General features: G+C 20.5%; 1 protein-coding gene across 1 annotated transcript; it reads left to right on the forward strand.

Annotated features, from left to right (window-relative positions):
• Positions 1-5418: 5418 nt before the first annotated feature.
• Positions 5419-6918, forward strand: CTRU02_215698 (transposase; the record flags this gene model as incomplete). The annotated part of the gene is made up of 3 exons (XM_070206535.1): positions 5419-5812; positions 5861-5962; positions 6002-6918. 3 exons carry the CDS (start codon positions 5419-5421, stop codon positions 6916-6918), a joined length of 1413 nt encoding a protein of 470 aa, XP_070059777.1.
• Between the last annotated feature and the right edge of the window lie 11313 nt (positions 6919-18231).

Here is an 18231-nt window from a genome sequence, read left to right on the forward strand (position 1 = left end):
CATAATCTTTATTAAATAGCTTAGTTAAACCTTTATAATAATCTATAGTATTTATAATCTATTCTTAATTAGCTAAATTACTAACTTTATAATTAGTTAGCTTAGTTATTAATCTTATAACTAGTTATATAATTATCTAAGTAGTTAGTTACTTAATTAATTATTATTTCTTAATTAATAAAATAATAAACTTAGTTATATTAAATTTTTAAATTTATTATAAAGACTTATTTATAATCTTTAAGTTAAGATTTTATTAATATAAATCTTATAAAAACCTTACTAATTAATATTATATATAATATTTAATTCTTATAATTTAGTAATTATATCTTATTTATAAATTTAAAATAACGTTAGATAATATAATAATATATAATATCATACTTTATAAAGATAATATATTTATTTATATAGTTTCTAAATAATAAGAAATATATTTTTATTTATTAATAAGCTCTTTCTATACTTAATAATTAAACTAAGATATTATTATAAGAATATTATTTAAAACTTCTTAAATATAAGAGATAGTAAGTAGCTAAGGGCTTAATTAGGGAAGGCTTAGGAATTATAAGTAGGTCTAGTTGTATTACTATACTTTAGCTTAAAGGTCTTTAAGCTAAACTACTATCCCTAATCCTCTTATAGGGAGGTGTACGTCCTACTCGTCTTCTATTAGCTAAGTAGTTAGCGTAGCTAACTACTCCTTATATTATAGTATTTAATTTTATTTTTAAAAACTTATAGCTTTTAAAAACTTTATTTTATACATAAGCTTACTTAAAATAAACTTTTTAATTCTTAAGTATATTTTATATTATATTAACTAAATAATTAAAATAGTTAAGTTAATTAAAGAAATAGCTTTTAATATTATTATTATTTAGCTTTATCCTTAAGGTTATATAAATAATAAAGCTTTAATATTAATATATGAAATAATATACTTATTATACTTTTAATTATAAGTATTATTTTATAAAAGTAATTTTATATATATTTTTAGTTATTAAACTCTTTATAAAGGTTTACTTATATTTATATAAAAATACTCTCTATGTAAATAAATAATACTAACTTTTATATTTTAAAAACTCCTTTATAATTATAAAGTACAGTTTTACTTATTAAGATATAGATATAATTATAGTTCTTATTATTAAGTTTGGCAATTATTTATATAGTAAGATTGTCTTTTTTAAACCTATTATTAGAATAGCTTTTAAATTACTTTTACTTAGCTTTAAGTATAGTATTTAAGTTAATATAGTAAATATAAAGCTATTATTATATATTTAAAAGTTTTTATTAATAATTATCTCATATATTTACTATAATTAATAGTAATAATAATTAATTAATAGATAGAGTTCTAATTAATAAGTTATAAAATACTTTATAATAAGAATTAAAATTCTTCTAGTTTCTTATTAGTACTTAAACTAAATATTATATTAATATTAATTTAAGATATGTTTACTTTATAATACTATAATAATAATAATAGTGTAAAGTAACTAATAGTGTATATATTATTAAAGTTAATTATCTACTTATTTTAGAATTTAAAAGATGTCTTATTAGTTAAAAAGCTTAATTAAAGCTATACTTACTAAGCTTTTTATAATTAATTCAAGCTTTAAAATTATAAACATCTTCTTATATTAAGCTAAAGTTTAGAAAAAACTCTAAAATAATTGTATAAATATTATATACTTAAATACTAATTTTATAGTTAATAGTCTTAATTATAGTTTTAGTAAACTTAATTAACTTCTTATAAGATAAATATATAGATAGATTTAAGTTAAGTTTATAATTATATTAATTATACTTAGCTTTAAGTATTAGTATAAAAACTGTTTTTACTTATAACCTTAATAGTAATATTTATTTACTATTATACTTTTAGGATTTTTACTATTTAAAATTAATATTCTTAATAAACTTAAGGTTTTTAAAATAATTATATTATAGTAAATCTCTTATTAGGTAGCTTTTAATAAATATACTTATAATTAAATAATATTTAATTTTTAGTTTATATATATATATATATATATTACCTTAATTAAGAAGAGATTTAATTATTACTTCTAACTTATAAAAAATTAATAAGTTTAGAATAAATTTAAAAGTAAGTAAGCTTAAATCTTTACTAATAATATAAAATAAAATACTTAGAAAAGATAATATTATTATTACTTCTAGGTTTTATTAAGGTAGTAAATAAAATGAAAAAGATTTATATAAAAGGATATATTTAAAAGATATAGTAAGTAGTTTTAAGTTTTATAATACTTATAAATATATTTATATTATTAAAAGAGAGTATATATAAGATTTTAGTTTATCTTAATAACTTTATAATAAGATTTAAAATAATAAAAAACTAATTTAAAATAAATTAGACTACTAATTAGCTTCCTTTTAATTAATATATAGATAATTTTATATACTATATATACTTTATCTCTTATAAAAATAATTATAAAAAATAGAATTTATCTCCTTAAGGGTTATAACTTATATTAAAGGTCTTAGGGTAATTAATAGTTTAAATATACTATTTATAATATTAAATAGTTATTATAGTTAAATCCGCTATAATATAAGGATTATAGTAATATATATTTTATACGCACGGACCTAATAAATATCTAAGCGTATCTAACCGTTATATAGCTAATAAAGTATAACAAGCATAACTAGATTAAAACCCTATTTATTAAACTTTAACGGGTATAACTAGTTAAACCTTATACTATAACCTTAATTAACTAATAGGGAAAGTCTGGTTTACCTAATAGGGAAGTCCGATTTATTTACTATTAATACCCTACTTTTTCCTCTCTATAGTTAGAATAATTAAGCAATCACCTTATACTTTAATATAACTACCTATTTACCCTACTATTTACAACCTCTTATTATCTCTTCTTAAGTACCCTATAATAATAATTAATTATTCTTATAACTAGCTACTATTATTCTTATAATATAATTACTTTAATATAATCCTAGGGATTAAGTTATGTTAACTCTTATAATTCCTAGCCTTATAAAATAAATTAATTATTATATTAATACTAAAATATTATAGTATTAATAAATTAGTAAAGGTAATTAATTTAATAAATTTATAAAGATAAATATTTTAAAGTTATTAAGGAGAAAGGACTAGATATATTTAGTATACCTTTATAATGTTTATAATAATTAAGGGAGGGGCGAAAATACTTAAGCAAATAAAAGTAGAACTTAGATATATTAGTAAGTAATATCTAGCTAATTAGAAGATAGTATTCTTATACCTCTATATTAAGTCTATATAGTATATACTATAAATATATAAGCTTATTAAAGATTAAAGTATAACTTAATATTATTAATTTAATTATTTAATAACTAACTATAATAATAATTATAATAAGTATAAAGTCTAGAGATATATCCTTTTATATATATATATATATAGGTAATAGAGTTTTAAATAATTCTACTTAATAAAATATAGTCTTTAGGTATGAAAATAAATAATAAGTATATATATATAATATACTAATCTAATTATATTATAAATCTTATGAAAAGATTTATTAAAATACTTATAAAAATTATCTTTAATACTTTAAAAATTCTTTATAATCTACTTAGAAATAGTTTACTTTTATATTTTATAAAACTTCTTTTAAATATTAAATAGTTTAAAACTATTTTTATACCCTAAGAACTATTTTAATATAAATAAAGCTCTAATAAGTAGTATAGTTTTTGTAGTTATTTAATAGTATAATAAAAGTTAATAATTATATATACTTTCTTAATAAAATTAATAAAAACTTTGTTTTTTAACTATTCTTATTATTCTAAGTCTACTTTTATATAATCACTATTATATAATAAATTATTTATAACTTAAGTTTTAAATAATTAAAATAAATCCTATATTTATTAGTAGAATTTAGTAATATTAGTCTCTTAAAGTCTAATAGTATTAAGTTAATAAAACCTAGTATTATACTTGATTTTAAGAACCTAGTTTAAAAAAGTTACTAGATATACTAAGTAATATTTTATAGCTTTATTAGAAAAGGCATTTAAATTATTAATATTTAGATTCTATTTCTAAAATATAAATATAAGGAAAGTAATTATTAAGTTAGTTTTATACTACTTTATTAAAAAGTTTATATTAAGGCTTTATAAATATACTATATATTTACTCTAACTAAGACTAAATATATTCTAAATATTAGAAAGTTTTATTATATGTTAGAAGTATAAGTATATTATACTTCTATTTTACTTATTTATCCTATTTAGTCTTATCTAAGACTTAGTAGGACTTACAAAAGTAACTAGCTAAGAATGGCTGCTTGCTAGTTTAAACATATGACATTCAGATCCCTATGGAATACTCTCTTTAACCTTATCTAAAAGTCTATTTAGTTAAAGAAGATTCTAGTCTGATTTATAAGCTGCTTTATAAGCTAGTTGACGTATATACTTACGTATACTAAACCTAGCTTATAGCTTCCTATATTAGCTATTATAGGCGACGTTATACTACTATATAACTAGCCTAATTCTCTCCCTTAGCTAGCTATTAGTTCCTCAACCAACTCAGCTTCAATATAAGCCTATACATTCTTTACTATTAAAGCCCTACTTCATAAGTACAAGTTCCCTTACTCTAATACCCTGTTATAAGGATATCGTACTATCTACGAGATTCCTACCTACCGTTCCAACATTATATTTTTAACTTATTTATAAGATAAGATATTAATTTACTTATAGTATTTTTATAAAAGACTAAAATAGTAAATTAAGTTTTAGAATAATAAAGGTTTAAGTTTTTACTTAATGATAGTTAAATATTAATAAAAGTTAATACTCTTTATATTATAAAATATATAAATACTATTGTATAACTATTAGTTTATTATTTCTAATAGCTTTTAAGTTAAAATTATTACTTAAAAAATAAATAAAGTATATATAATTATAATCATGTTAATTATTAATAATTATTCTTAGTACTAGTAAGTTAGTATATAAATATAAAGTAATATTCTTACTAAATTAATACTTATATTATTATATTATGTATTAAGACTACTTTTTATTATTATTAGATAAGTTTTTTTAATTAACGTACATGATAAGCGAGTGAGACAGACAAGCGAGTGAGACAGTAAACCGCGACCGTCGCACCTTGACGCGACCGGCACCTTTTCCTCTACAATAAATATCATGGAATCAGCTAGTATTGAAAGAAGGTTACAAATTGCCCTTCAAGCAATGAGAAATGACCCAAAACTTAGTGCTCGGGCCGCAGGTGCACTCTATACAGTCAGTCACGCAACATTAAGCCGGCGACTAAAGGGAATAGTCTCACGACGCGACAGCATGCCTAATTCACGGAATTTATCAGATTTAGAAGAGAAGACAATAGTTGAGTATATTCTCGACCTAGATGCGCGATCATTTCCTCCCCGGCTGAGTGGTGTGGAAGAAATGGCCAATCGACTTCTCGCAGAGCGCGACGCGCCTCCAGTTGGGAAGCGCTGGGCTTCTAATTTCGTCAAGCGACAACCACAGCTTAGGACGCGTTTCTTTCGCAAGTATGACTATAAGAGAGCTCAATGCGAAGATCCAGAGGTGATTCGTGGCTGGTTTTCGCTTGTGAAGAATACAATTGCGAAGTATGGTATTGCTGATGCTGATATCTACAACTTTGATGAGACCGGCTTTATGATGGGCGTTATTGCTTCTGGAATGGTTGTTACAAGTGCTGAAAGGCGTTCAAATACGAAGATGACACAGCCTGGCAATAGGGAATGGGTTACAGTTATCCAGGCTATTAATTCCCAAGGGGAGAGCATCCCGCCATACATCATCGTTGCAGGCCAGTATCACCTCTCAAGCTGGTATACAGAAACCTCTCTTCCGGGCGATTAGGCTATTGCAACGTCTGAAAATGGATAGACAACAAACGAGAGAGGTATTGACTGGATCAGACACTTCGACATTTATACAAAACCACGTACGTCTGGGAAATATCGCCTCCTCGTTGTTGATGGTCATGAAAGTCACCACTCCGCAGCCTTCGAGCTCTTTTGTCAAGAAAACAACATTATTACACTGTGCATGCCGGCTCACTCGTCTCATCTACTTCAACCCTTAGATGTTGGTTGTTTTCAGCCGTTAAAGAATGCCTACGGTCGGCAAATTGAGAATAAGATGCGGCGAGGCACAACCCATATCTCGAAGGAAGATTTCTTTGCAGCATTTCACGAAGCTTTTAAGCAGTCTTTTACGAGGAAAAATATCCAGGGAGGTTTCCGAGGAGCTGGACTTGTCCCTTTGAATGCAGAAAGTGTTCTCTCAAAGCTGGATGTAAAGTTCCGAACGCCAACGCCTGAGGAGGGGGTCCCTCAGACACCAGACCCTTGGATCTCTAGGACGCCGAGCAACCCAAGCGAAGCAAGATCACAGTCTACTTTTATTAAGAGTCGAATCTCACGCCACCGAAGCAGCTCTCCAGCATCAATTTATAGTGCTGTGAGTAAGCTAGCCAGAGGGACAGAAGGACTAGGGCATCGGGTAGCATTACTAGAGTCAGAGGTTCAAATCCTTCGAGAGGAGAATGCAATATTAAGTCGGCGTCGAAGGGCTAAGAAAACACGTCTACAGAAAGGAGGAAGTCTTACTATATCTACTGGAGAGGATATACAGTCGCAAAGAGAGGCAGACACGCAACTACAAGAGGAAACGCGACGGAGTAGTGGTCGCAAAGTGAGGTCTGAGACGACTCATCGTCGGTGTAGCGTATGCGGGAATACAGGCCACAACGCGAGAACATGTCAATTTATTGAGGAAACATCCGAAGAACAGGAATCCGAGTAGTATTAATCAATCTAAGATTTCTTGTTATAGATTTCGATATTATTGTCGCGAAGGTCTGGTTTACTGTCTCACTCGCTTGTCTGTCTCACTCGCTTATCATGTACGTTATAGTTAAAATAGTCTTAGTATACCTAAGATAAATTATTCTATTAATAGTATTATAATAAATATTTAAAGGCTAACTTAAGAGTTATTTCTTTATATTTAAGAGCTTTAGTAAATTTATTAAAACTACTTTATATATAGGAAATATAGAAGTATAGTAAGATGTTTCTATCACCTTGATAAAGGGTTTAATAGAAAGAGAGGGGATTATTATGCCTAATAATATAATATTTTTGATTTATAACTATTCTGATTATTTCCTAACTTAGGAGGTTTTTATTTTATATAAGCTATTTAGAAAGTTTTAGAATTTTCCTATTTATTATAGCTATTAAAAAAAAGACTTCCTATTCTTTAATATCTTAAATATTAAGAAAAGGGTTAGAATTTTAAAGAAGGTTTACTTACTTACTCTTATTATCTCTTTAAAACAATCTATATAAACTTATTATATATTAGTAACTAAAGTATAAATAGTAAAAGACTTATATCTCTACTTTGATTTAGTTACTCTTTATACAATAGTAGTTAAATATTATTTTAAACCTAGTTTATATTACTATTATATTTATATTCTTCTTTTTTAAAATATATAAATAACCTATATAATGTTAGTAAATAAGTATAGTTAATTTTTCTTTATTACCTAGAATATATATAAGTAACTTTAAGAATATAAAATTTATTTTCTCTATTTATTTAAAGATTTTACAACTACTAAAATCTAGAAATAGAAAATACTTATAGTATTAATAAAATATTAAGATACTAATATTTTAATTTATTTTAGTCTAGTTATTAAGTAAATACGCTAAACTAATAGTCTTAGGTAGTTTAGAAGTTAAAGTTAATTAATATAAACGAATATTCTAGACTATAAATATTTTTAACTCTATCTATATAAAATACTTATAAGTATAAAAAATAATATTAATATTAATATTTACTTTTAATTTATAATATAATTTAATCTTTTAAATTAAAACTTATTAAGTAAAAGGATATTATAAATAAACTAATAAAGCCTATAACTACTTTAGATATTTTAAGTATATTCTTTATCTTTCTAAGGTAAGAATTAAAAAGACTAAGTTAAAATATTATATATAAGTATTTATTATTAGTAGTTAAGCTTTTATAAAAGTATAGAATTCTATCTTATTACTTACTTTTATATATTACTTTTATTACGAATTTATATATCTAAACTTATTTTAACTTTAGTTTACTAGTAATATAATCTTATATTATATATATATTATTTTAATCTACTCTATTATTCTTTCATAGATCTATAAAACTTAAGATAATAGAGATTTAAAAGTATATAAGGTATATCTAACTATATTATATAATTATAGTCTATAACTATATTTAAATATAAGATTCTTTTACTATATCTAAAATTAATATAATTAACCCCTTATTAGAAGCTAGTATTATTTTTATACTTTAAGAATAAGATATATATAGTTTTAAGGCTTAAATAAAATATTTATATATATATATATATATATATATAGCTAATAACTAGTAATTATAGTATTATTTTTATAAGTAAGTCTCTACTTAAGAATTACTAATAGAGTAGAATAAGTATTAAATAAGAAGTAAATAAATATTTATTATATTTTATTTATTTTTCTACTCTACCTTAGATATTAATATTAATTATTATTAAATACTACCTTAAGCTAGATTAGGATTATTATACTATAGTCTTATATAAAATATATAAGAACTAATTATAAGCTATTTATCTAAGTAAAAAGTATAATTTAGTTTAACTTATATTTATACTTTAAAACTAGTTAAAGTATTTAAATACTTCTTACTTTAACTAAACACTATAAATAGTATATAGTAAGAAGTAATAAAGTAAAATAGAAAAAGTATAATTTACTTTACTATTAATATTAGGTTTTAAGGTATTTTATTTACTTAGTATTATAGCTTTAAAAGAATATTTATATAGTAGAAAGTATATTTAATATAAAAGTTAGAGAAGTATAATAAGAGTATTAAATAAGGCCTATGTTTTTATTATCTAATAATACTATATAAGTAGAGAAGTTATAATTATAATCTAATAAGCTATGTATATAGTATAGTAAACCTACTATTTTTATTATATTATTTTATTTAAATATATAAAGAAAAAGTATACTTAAGATACTAACGTAAGCTAAAGGAAGTATTAGTTTATTTCTTAGAGAATTCTTGATTTCTAATCTAGAAGTAGAAGCTATATATAATATATTAAAGAATACGTTATAATTTATTTAATAGATAGTATAGTTAGCTTATTTATTATATTAATACTATTTATAATACTTAAATTAAATTGAATTTTATAATATAAGGAGTATAAAGTAAAGAAAACGATTTTTATAATTTATAAATAAGGATTTAAATAACTATATTAATCTTAACTTCTCTAATAATATATTTTATAAGGAGTTTAGTTAGTAGCGCTAACTACTCGGCTAGTAGAGGACGACTAGGGCTATATACACCCCTATAAGAGGAAGAAGGAATAGTTTAGCTTAAGATCTTTAAGCTAAAGTATAGTAATATAACTAAAACCTACCTATTACTTCTAAGCCTTCCTTAATTAGGCTCTTAGCTATTCTCTATCTCTTATATAATTATTTTATATTTAAGTTCTATTAAATTTAAAGATAACTCTATCTTAGTAAGTATTAAGAGAAGTATAATTATAAATAGTTTACTTCGGTATTTTTATAAATTAAAATAAAAAGTAAGTAAATACTTACTTTATTTAATTAATTAGATAGTAAAAAATAAGTATTTTAATTTAATATATAAGATAGTAAAACTAAGTATTTTCTAACTTTAATTATTAGACAAGGAGGACTAGAAGGTATTCTAGTAATTATACTTTATATCTATTTACTAGTTATCTACTAATAAGGATATTCTATAAGAAAAGGAGATTTAATATAAAGGTAAAATTATTATATAAAAGACTAGATAGATAAAAATCAATGATTGATTAATTTTCTTAAGATAATAAAATAGTAAACGTTAGGAAATTAAGTTAAATAATATAAATTATGCTTATAAGTATGATTTAGAATCTTATATATTAGTCTCGCTTAATATATTTAAATAAACCTTGATATTATTTAATACTAAATAAGATATTTTATTAGTATTTAAGTAATTTACTAACGCTTAAAAATAAAGTTAAGTAAGTTAATAAAAAGTTTAAATAATATTTAAAAGATAAGTTAAATATATATTATTACTACTAAAAGTAGATATGAAGAGAAACCTAAGTCAGTATTATTTAAACTGTTTATAAAAGAAGTATAATAACTTAAAAGCTTAAGTTCTTACAAGAATACTAAAGTAAACTACTACTATATTTATATTTCCTTCTAAGTAACAAAGCTAAACTAAAGCTTTTAACTATATTTAATATTGTCTTATAGAAATAAGTTATTAAAAGTATTAATATATTAAAACTAGGATTTAATAAAACTATTATAGTAAGTAACTATAATTCTATATATTATATACTAGTATATATTAGTATTATATATATAAAGTAGTGAATTAAATATAATTAAGTATAAGGCTATAGAAGAATCTAAGTTAAATAAATAATAATATAAAATACTTATTTAATCTAGGAGGCTTTTAGTTAGAAATTTCTATTTAGTTATTTTAGAGTAGAGAAATATTAGATAATAAATATCTCTTATGATTTATAGAAAAATAGGTAAAAGAAGTAAGACTTATAATTTAGATTCTAGTATAAGAATTTAGTATTATATTTAAATTTACTTATTAAGTAAGTATTAGTATAAATATATACATTATTTATTATATAATTATAAAAATAGGTTAATTAAAAAACTTAAAAAAGAAAATCGTCTTCTTAAGAATAAAGGTATTTAGTATATTATATTATCTTTCTTAAAGTAAGTAATATGTTTATTAAAGTTTAAATAATTAAATTATATATTCTAAGAAGTCTTTGAAAGGTTTTAAGCTAAGAATATAAAATAAGATATTAAAGCTACCGAGGGAATATTACTAAGATAATTATAATAGTACTTTGGAAATTCGGTTTTAATTTATAGTAATATAACTTAAATATAAGATACTTTAATAGTCATTAAAAAAAACTTTCTTTTCTATTAGATTATATTACGTTTATCTATTAGCTAGTCTTATAGTAATATAATATTTTTATTTTATTTAAATAACTAGGAAAAATATTATTCTTTATAATATCTTAGATACTTAAGAAAGAGATTTCTATTTATTAATATTACCTTCTTAGTAATTAGTATCTTTAGAAAATTTATTTAGAATACCTAAAGATAAGTAATATCTTAACCTTCCTAAAGTTCGCTTTTAGACTTAAATACTAATACTTAGTAAATCCTTATTTTTAAGTATATCTAATATAGTATTAAAAAATAATATAAAAAATATTAAATAGTTAAAATTTAGTTATTAATATACTTATAAATTACTTAAGTCTTTTAGGAAAAGTAAGTAAGTAAATATACTAAGTATAAAGATAATATATAAAGGTTTAATTTGAAGTTTTAATACTTAATTAATATAGACATTAATAATAATACTAGTTTAAAGTTACGTTTTAATTTAAAGTCTATTAAATTTACTAAGAAAGATATTAAAAATAGTTAAGTTTTCTATTATTAAGTAAATTAAAGACTTTTTATATTATAAAGCGTAATTAGATAAAGTAAAGAAGCTTATATAAAACTAAGTAAAGTAAGTTTATATTAAATTTTATTTAGGCTACTTATACTAAGATATCTAGTTTCTATATCTAAGGTTATTTTAAATAAAACCTAAATAAATATATATACTAGTTAAGTATCTCTATAAGTTTTTACTATAAGATATATACTAATTATGAAGTGATTTACTTAAAACCTCTCATAAATAAGAACTTCTAAGTTTAATTATAATTTACTAACTTTAATAAAAAGTATTATTATAATAATATTAATATCTTCATAAGGATTAACTTATTAAATATAGATAATTATAATTATATAACTTTAACATAAGCTTAATATATTTTATAATAATAGTCTATAGTTTAAAGCTAGATCTTTTAACTAATACTCTTAAGAAGATAAGCTTAGCTAAGTTTATAATACTTAAATTATATATAATATAGAAGATAAACTAGTTTTAATACTTATATATTATATATAAAAGAATAATACTATATAAAATATAAATTTTATATCTTAACTTTATATATATAAAATATTAACAAAGAGTTTTAAAAGATAGTTAAGAATAAAGAAACTATCTAAAAGATATAGTAACGATACTAAGGAATACTATGTTTTAAAATATTAAGAAATATATTTATAATAGTAGAAAAAGAATATAAATAAGTTATTAGAATATTTCCTTAATATTTTATGATTTAATTAAAATACTAAGATATATATAAAATAAGGCTAGAAAAGACTAAAGTATTAAGCTTTAGTATTATTTAACTATATATTAACTACTGCCTAGTAAATATTATTAATAGTAAGTTCTTCCTTTTTTATATTAAATATAAATTAAATACTCTTTTAAAGAGTTATACTATATACTAAGACCTTTCTATTAAAGCTAGAATAGAATAAATAGACTAGCATAACTTAATACTTATAATTATTAGCTTAATTATAAGATAGAGACTCTATAATAGGCATTTAGTTAAAGAAGCTAAGAGTATAATATTAGTAAGAAGTTTTAATTTAAACTAGAGAATAATAATTAATATTCTATAGTTAATTATAAGTTAGTATATAGCTATATAATAAGAAGCTAGATTATTTAAAAGTAAGGCTTTAATATAATTTAGTTATATAACTATTAATAGTTAGCTAATATTTAAGTAATAAGATTATAGACCTACCTTACGAAGGAACTTAATATTATGATTAGTAGGCTAATAAAAAGTAAGAGTATTATTAATATAGTTATTATTAATTAGCTTACTATTATAACTTAATTCTAATACTATATACTAAATTAGTAATTTATTACTTTTAAAAATATTATAACTTTTCATATATATAAACTTATTCCTAACTACTTAATATATTTTAAGGTGAAAAAGTAACTTATTAATATAAGTAGAAAGGCTATGAATATATAAGGAAATTACTAATATAATACTAATCTATAAGAAGTAAAGTAAAGAAATAAAAGTTTACTTAGATATTAAAGAAAGTATAAGAAGAGTAAATAAATATATATTCTCCTATATATGAAGTAAGAGACTTATAATATAATAAAGGATAATTAAGTACGGCTTATAGTTATTATTAACTTACTTAAGCTTTATAAACTTAAGGTTTTATAATAAATCTTTAATAAGTAAATAAGATATATAGCTTTGCTAAGATATAAGTATTATAAGATAGTTAAATACTAGTATACTAGTATACTACTATACTTAGCTTTAGCTATAGAGGCTTTCTAACTATATTTTTTAGTAAAGAGGGAATTTATAATATTATATATCGCCTTAATCCCCTAGTTTTTAAATAGTAAAATTTAGTCTCTTAAATCTAATAGTAGACTTACCTTATAAAAGTATTATAATTATCCTACTCCTAATTTATTATTAAGAATTATAAGAATACTTAAAGGGTAATTAATAGTTTAATATACTATTTATAATATTAAATAGTTATTATGATTAAATCCGTTATAATATAAGGATTATAATAATATTTAATCTATATGCACGGACCTAAGAAATATCTAAGCGTATCTAACCGTTATGTAACTAATAAAGTATAACAGGTATAATTAGTTAAAACCTTATTAATTAAACTTTAACTATAGAAAAGTAAACCTTAATAAGTATAACTAGTTAAGCCTTATATAATAACCCTAATTAAAAAATAGGGAAAGTCCGATTTACCTAATAGGGAAGTCTAATTTATCTACTGTTAATACCCTACTTTTTCCCTTCTATAATAAGGAATAATTAAGCAATCACACTACATTTTTAATACAACTATCTATTTACCTTACTATTTATAACCTTTTATTCTTTCTTCTTAAGTATCTTATAATAGTTAATTAGTTATCCTTATAACTAGCTACTATTATTCTTATAATTATTTTATAAACTCTTAAACTAGTAAATTATTACTAAAGGATTATTATAAATAGAATGTATATTAAGTAATAGATAGATTAATAAAACATAAAAAGTATTTTATCCTTTCTATTAGCTTATAAAACTAAAAGAAAATTAAGATATTATTACATTTTAAATATTCTTTGTTTCTTAGTAGATTAATAGTATTTAAACTAAATAAAGTATTAAGTATAGTTAATAATAGGAATTAGTTAGCTTTAATTTATTTACTTTATTAACTTATTCTAATAATAATCCTTAAAGCATTTTCTATAATATAATCTACTATACATAGTATTAAAAAGCTACTATATTTAGCTTTATTATAACATAAGTACTATAATAATATATAACCTAAATATATAGACCTAAGAGGTCTTTAAGTATCTTCCACTACTATATAATTAATAAAGTATAATACTTATGATTTATTAAAGCCTTATTAATTAAAGATTAATCTTATAGAGTAAGACTAATGTTTATATATTAACTTAATCCCTATATTATAGCCCTTATTAACTAATAAATTAGTCTAGTTTACTTAATAAAAGTATATAATTTAGTTGTTAATAATTCCTAACTATTTCCCTTCTATAAGTAGAATAACTAAGTAATATATTATATCTTAATATAACTAGCTGTTTTACTTTTTAATTTATAACCTCTTACTACCTCCTCTTAAGTACCTTATTATAATTTATTAATTGCCTTTATAACTACTTACTATTAATTTATAAACATACTAGTTTAAGCTAAACTTAGTAGTTAACTATTTATTTAAACCTATATATTACTATTAAGTCTAGTATATATTTATATAGTAGCATAACCTAAGTAAGTATAAAGCTAAGATTATATTACTATTAGTATACTAAAGCTAATATAGTATTAGCTTAATATTAATATTTAATTAATAAATAAAAAGTAAAATACTTATCTACTAAGCTATTAATACTATACTAATATATATACTAAAACTATATAAATATCTTAATATATATAGATACTTATAAATACTTTAGTAGGATCTCTATATACTATATAGTATAGATATTATATAATAATAAAAAGAAAATTTATTACTTATCTATTTTTATATCGTATTAATAATGTTAAAATTCTTTCTTAAGATATTTATAAATCTATAAAATAAAAGCCTTAGTTAGATTAAATAATATGCTAGTTTGTATAATTAAGTCTAATTTCTCTATATAGGCTTTTTCTTATTAGAATTTATCTTTAAATCTTATATTTTATAAAGTATTAAAAGAACGTAACTACTACTATAATATATAATTAAAAATTTAAGACTCTTTAATAAAAATTAAAAAGTCTCTATTTTACCTATTAATTAGTCTAATAATATATATCTATATATTAGTAGATAATATTAAGTATATAAGTAAGTAAATATATAATTAAACTTTAGTTATTAGTATTTAATATATATATTATATACTTACTACTTCTTTCTAACTTATAAGCTTTTTTTTATATTAATAGTTTATATTACTATATATAGTTCTACTACTTAATAGAGGTTTTTTTTTATATTAGTATTAGAATTAAAGATAGTAATAAAAGTTAAAAAGTCTACTTTAAAAATTATATTCTTATATAATAGTTTATTAATAGGAAGATAAAGTAGTACTTTAAAGAAATATACTAAGTTCTTTAGGTATAGGAGGGTAATAATAGTTTCTAAATATATAACTAATATTACTAAGATTATTCTTCTATTAGTAGTAAAGAAATAGAGATTTCTTTTAAAGTTTCTAAAAAGAATTACTATTATATATTATATCTATATAGCTTAATTATATTATATTAAAACTAGTTTAGAGTCTTTTAATAGTTATACTTCTAGTATATCTTACTTATTTAAGCTTTTAGAACTAAGTATTTCAAAAGATAGATAGATATAAGATAAACTTCGATCTATAGGAAGTAGCTTATTAAGAAAAGTTATTTAATTAAAAAAGTAGATTTGTTATAATTATGGTATATATATATAGTATTTATCTTAATATAATAGTATTTATAAAGTTTATTTTATTTTAGAAAATGCTTAGTAAGGATTATTTAAATAGTTATAATATTAAAAATCTTATAAAATCTTAATATATAAGCGTTTTACTAATTATACTACGGTATCTACATAGTAGTATATATAATTATATTTTAAATAAATACCTTAATTAGTTACTTATTACTTATTTAGAGACTTTAATTTTATATAGTAAGTATTTTTTTAAAACTTATAAGAAAACTTTATCTAAGTATCTTATTAAATTAAAAGAATATTAAAAGAATATTTACTAAAAATAGCTAGATCCGTGATTATAAAAAGATAATAAGGATTTATAATCTCTATATCTAAGCTATATAAGTACTTAAGGGTATTAAATTTACTAAATAGTATATATATACTTAATAAAAGTATTAACCTAGAATATATTAAAAGATAAATTTTCCTTATTTAGTTAGAAGACTTAAATTTATAACTATACAACTTCTATTAATTCCTTATCTTAAGAAGGTAAATCTTAAGTAACTAAGCTAAGATAACTTTCTTTATACTATCCTATACTCTCAAGACTTATTATTCGTAGATTACCTTATAATACTAAAACTATTACTATATATAAATAAATTTAAAATAAGTAATTTCTAGTCTATAGTCTAGTTTTATCTTATTAAGACTATTATAATAAAATAGGTTAAATTTATATTTCTAAGTATTTTATATATTATAATTATAGTTAGGTAAAAATAATTAATACTTTAGATTCTTTTAAAATTATAGTTTAGATTTATTCTATTATAATTATAACTTGATTATAATAATTATTAATAATATAGTTTTATTACTTTAGACTTATAGTAAGTCATAGTTTATATAAAGCCTTATAAAACAAAGACTCGTATTTAAGTATTTATAGAAGTAATTAAAAGGTAGTAAAGTTAATTATATAAATATACTTATATAAGTTACTTACTTACTTTTATCTTAAGTAAAGTCTTCTTATTTTTTAATTACTAATATATATAGGTATATTAGTAATGATATTATATTCTAAGACTATTAAATTTATAGAGTTAGTAACTATTTTTTAAGATCTTGTTTTTATTCTTAAAAAGAAGTTTTAAATTCTTTTATTAAATTTTATACCTTAGTTTACTACTATTTAGTTAGATAATTAATTATACTATACTAAATCCTAAGCTTAACTAAGCTAAGCTAAGCTAGGTAAAGCTTAGGTAACTTATTACTAAGTAATATAGTTAGTAACTAATAATATAGATAGATTTTATATAGAAAGTTATAAGAATACTTAAAAGGTAGTTAATAATTTAATATACTATTTATAATATTAAAAAGTTATTATACTTAGGTCCGTTATAATGTAAGGATTATAGTAATATATATTTTATACGTACGGACCTAGGAAATATCTAAGTATATCTTACCGTTATATAACTAACAAAGTATAATAGGCATAACTAATTAAAATCTTATATTATAACCTTACTTAACTAATAGGGAAAGTCTAATTTACTTAAAAAGGAAGTCTGATTTATTTACTATTAATACTTTACTTTTTCCTCTCTATAGTTAGAATTAATTAAGTAATTATATAATACTTTGATATTACTACCTATTTACCTTACTAGTTATAACCTCTTATTATCTCTTCTTAAGTACCTTATAATAGTAAATTAGGTTATCCTTATAACTAGCCGCTATTATTCTTATAAAAGTATATAAATGTTAATATAATAAAAAGCCTATAATAAGTATCTAATTAATACGTTAAGAACTTCCTTTAAAGTTTAGTTACTATTATTAATTTATACTAAAGTAGTAAATACTATCTAAAAAATATAAATTACTATATTATAATATATTATATAAAAACGAAGTGTATTTATTTCTTAGGATTGAGATCTTTATAATAATATATATACTATTTATATAAATACTCTTTAAAATTCTACTATATTTTATATTAATATTCTATAGGTTATATCTTAAT

The sequence above is a fragment of the Colletotrichum truncatum genome (assembly GCF_014235925.2).
Source record: "Colletotrichum truncatum strain CMES1059 chromosome Unknown Contig_0018, whole genome shotgun sequence".
In the NCBI taxonomy this organism is placed as follows: domain Eukaryota; kingdom Fungi; phylum Ascomycota; class Sordariomycetes; order Glomerellales; family Glomerellaceae; genus Colletotrichum; species Colletotrichum truncatum.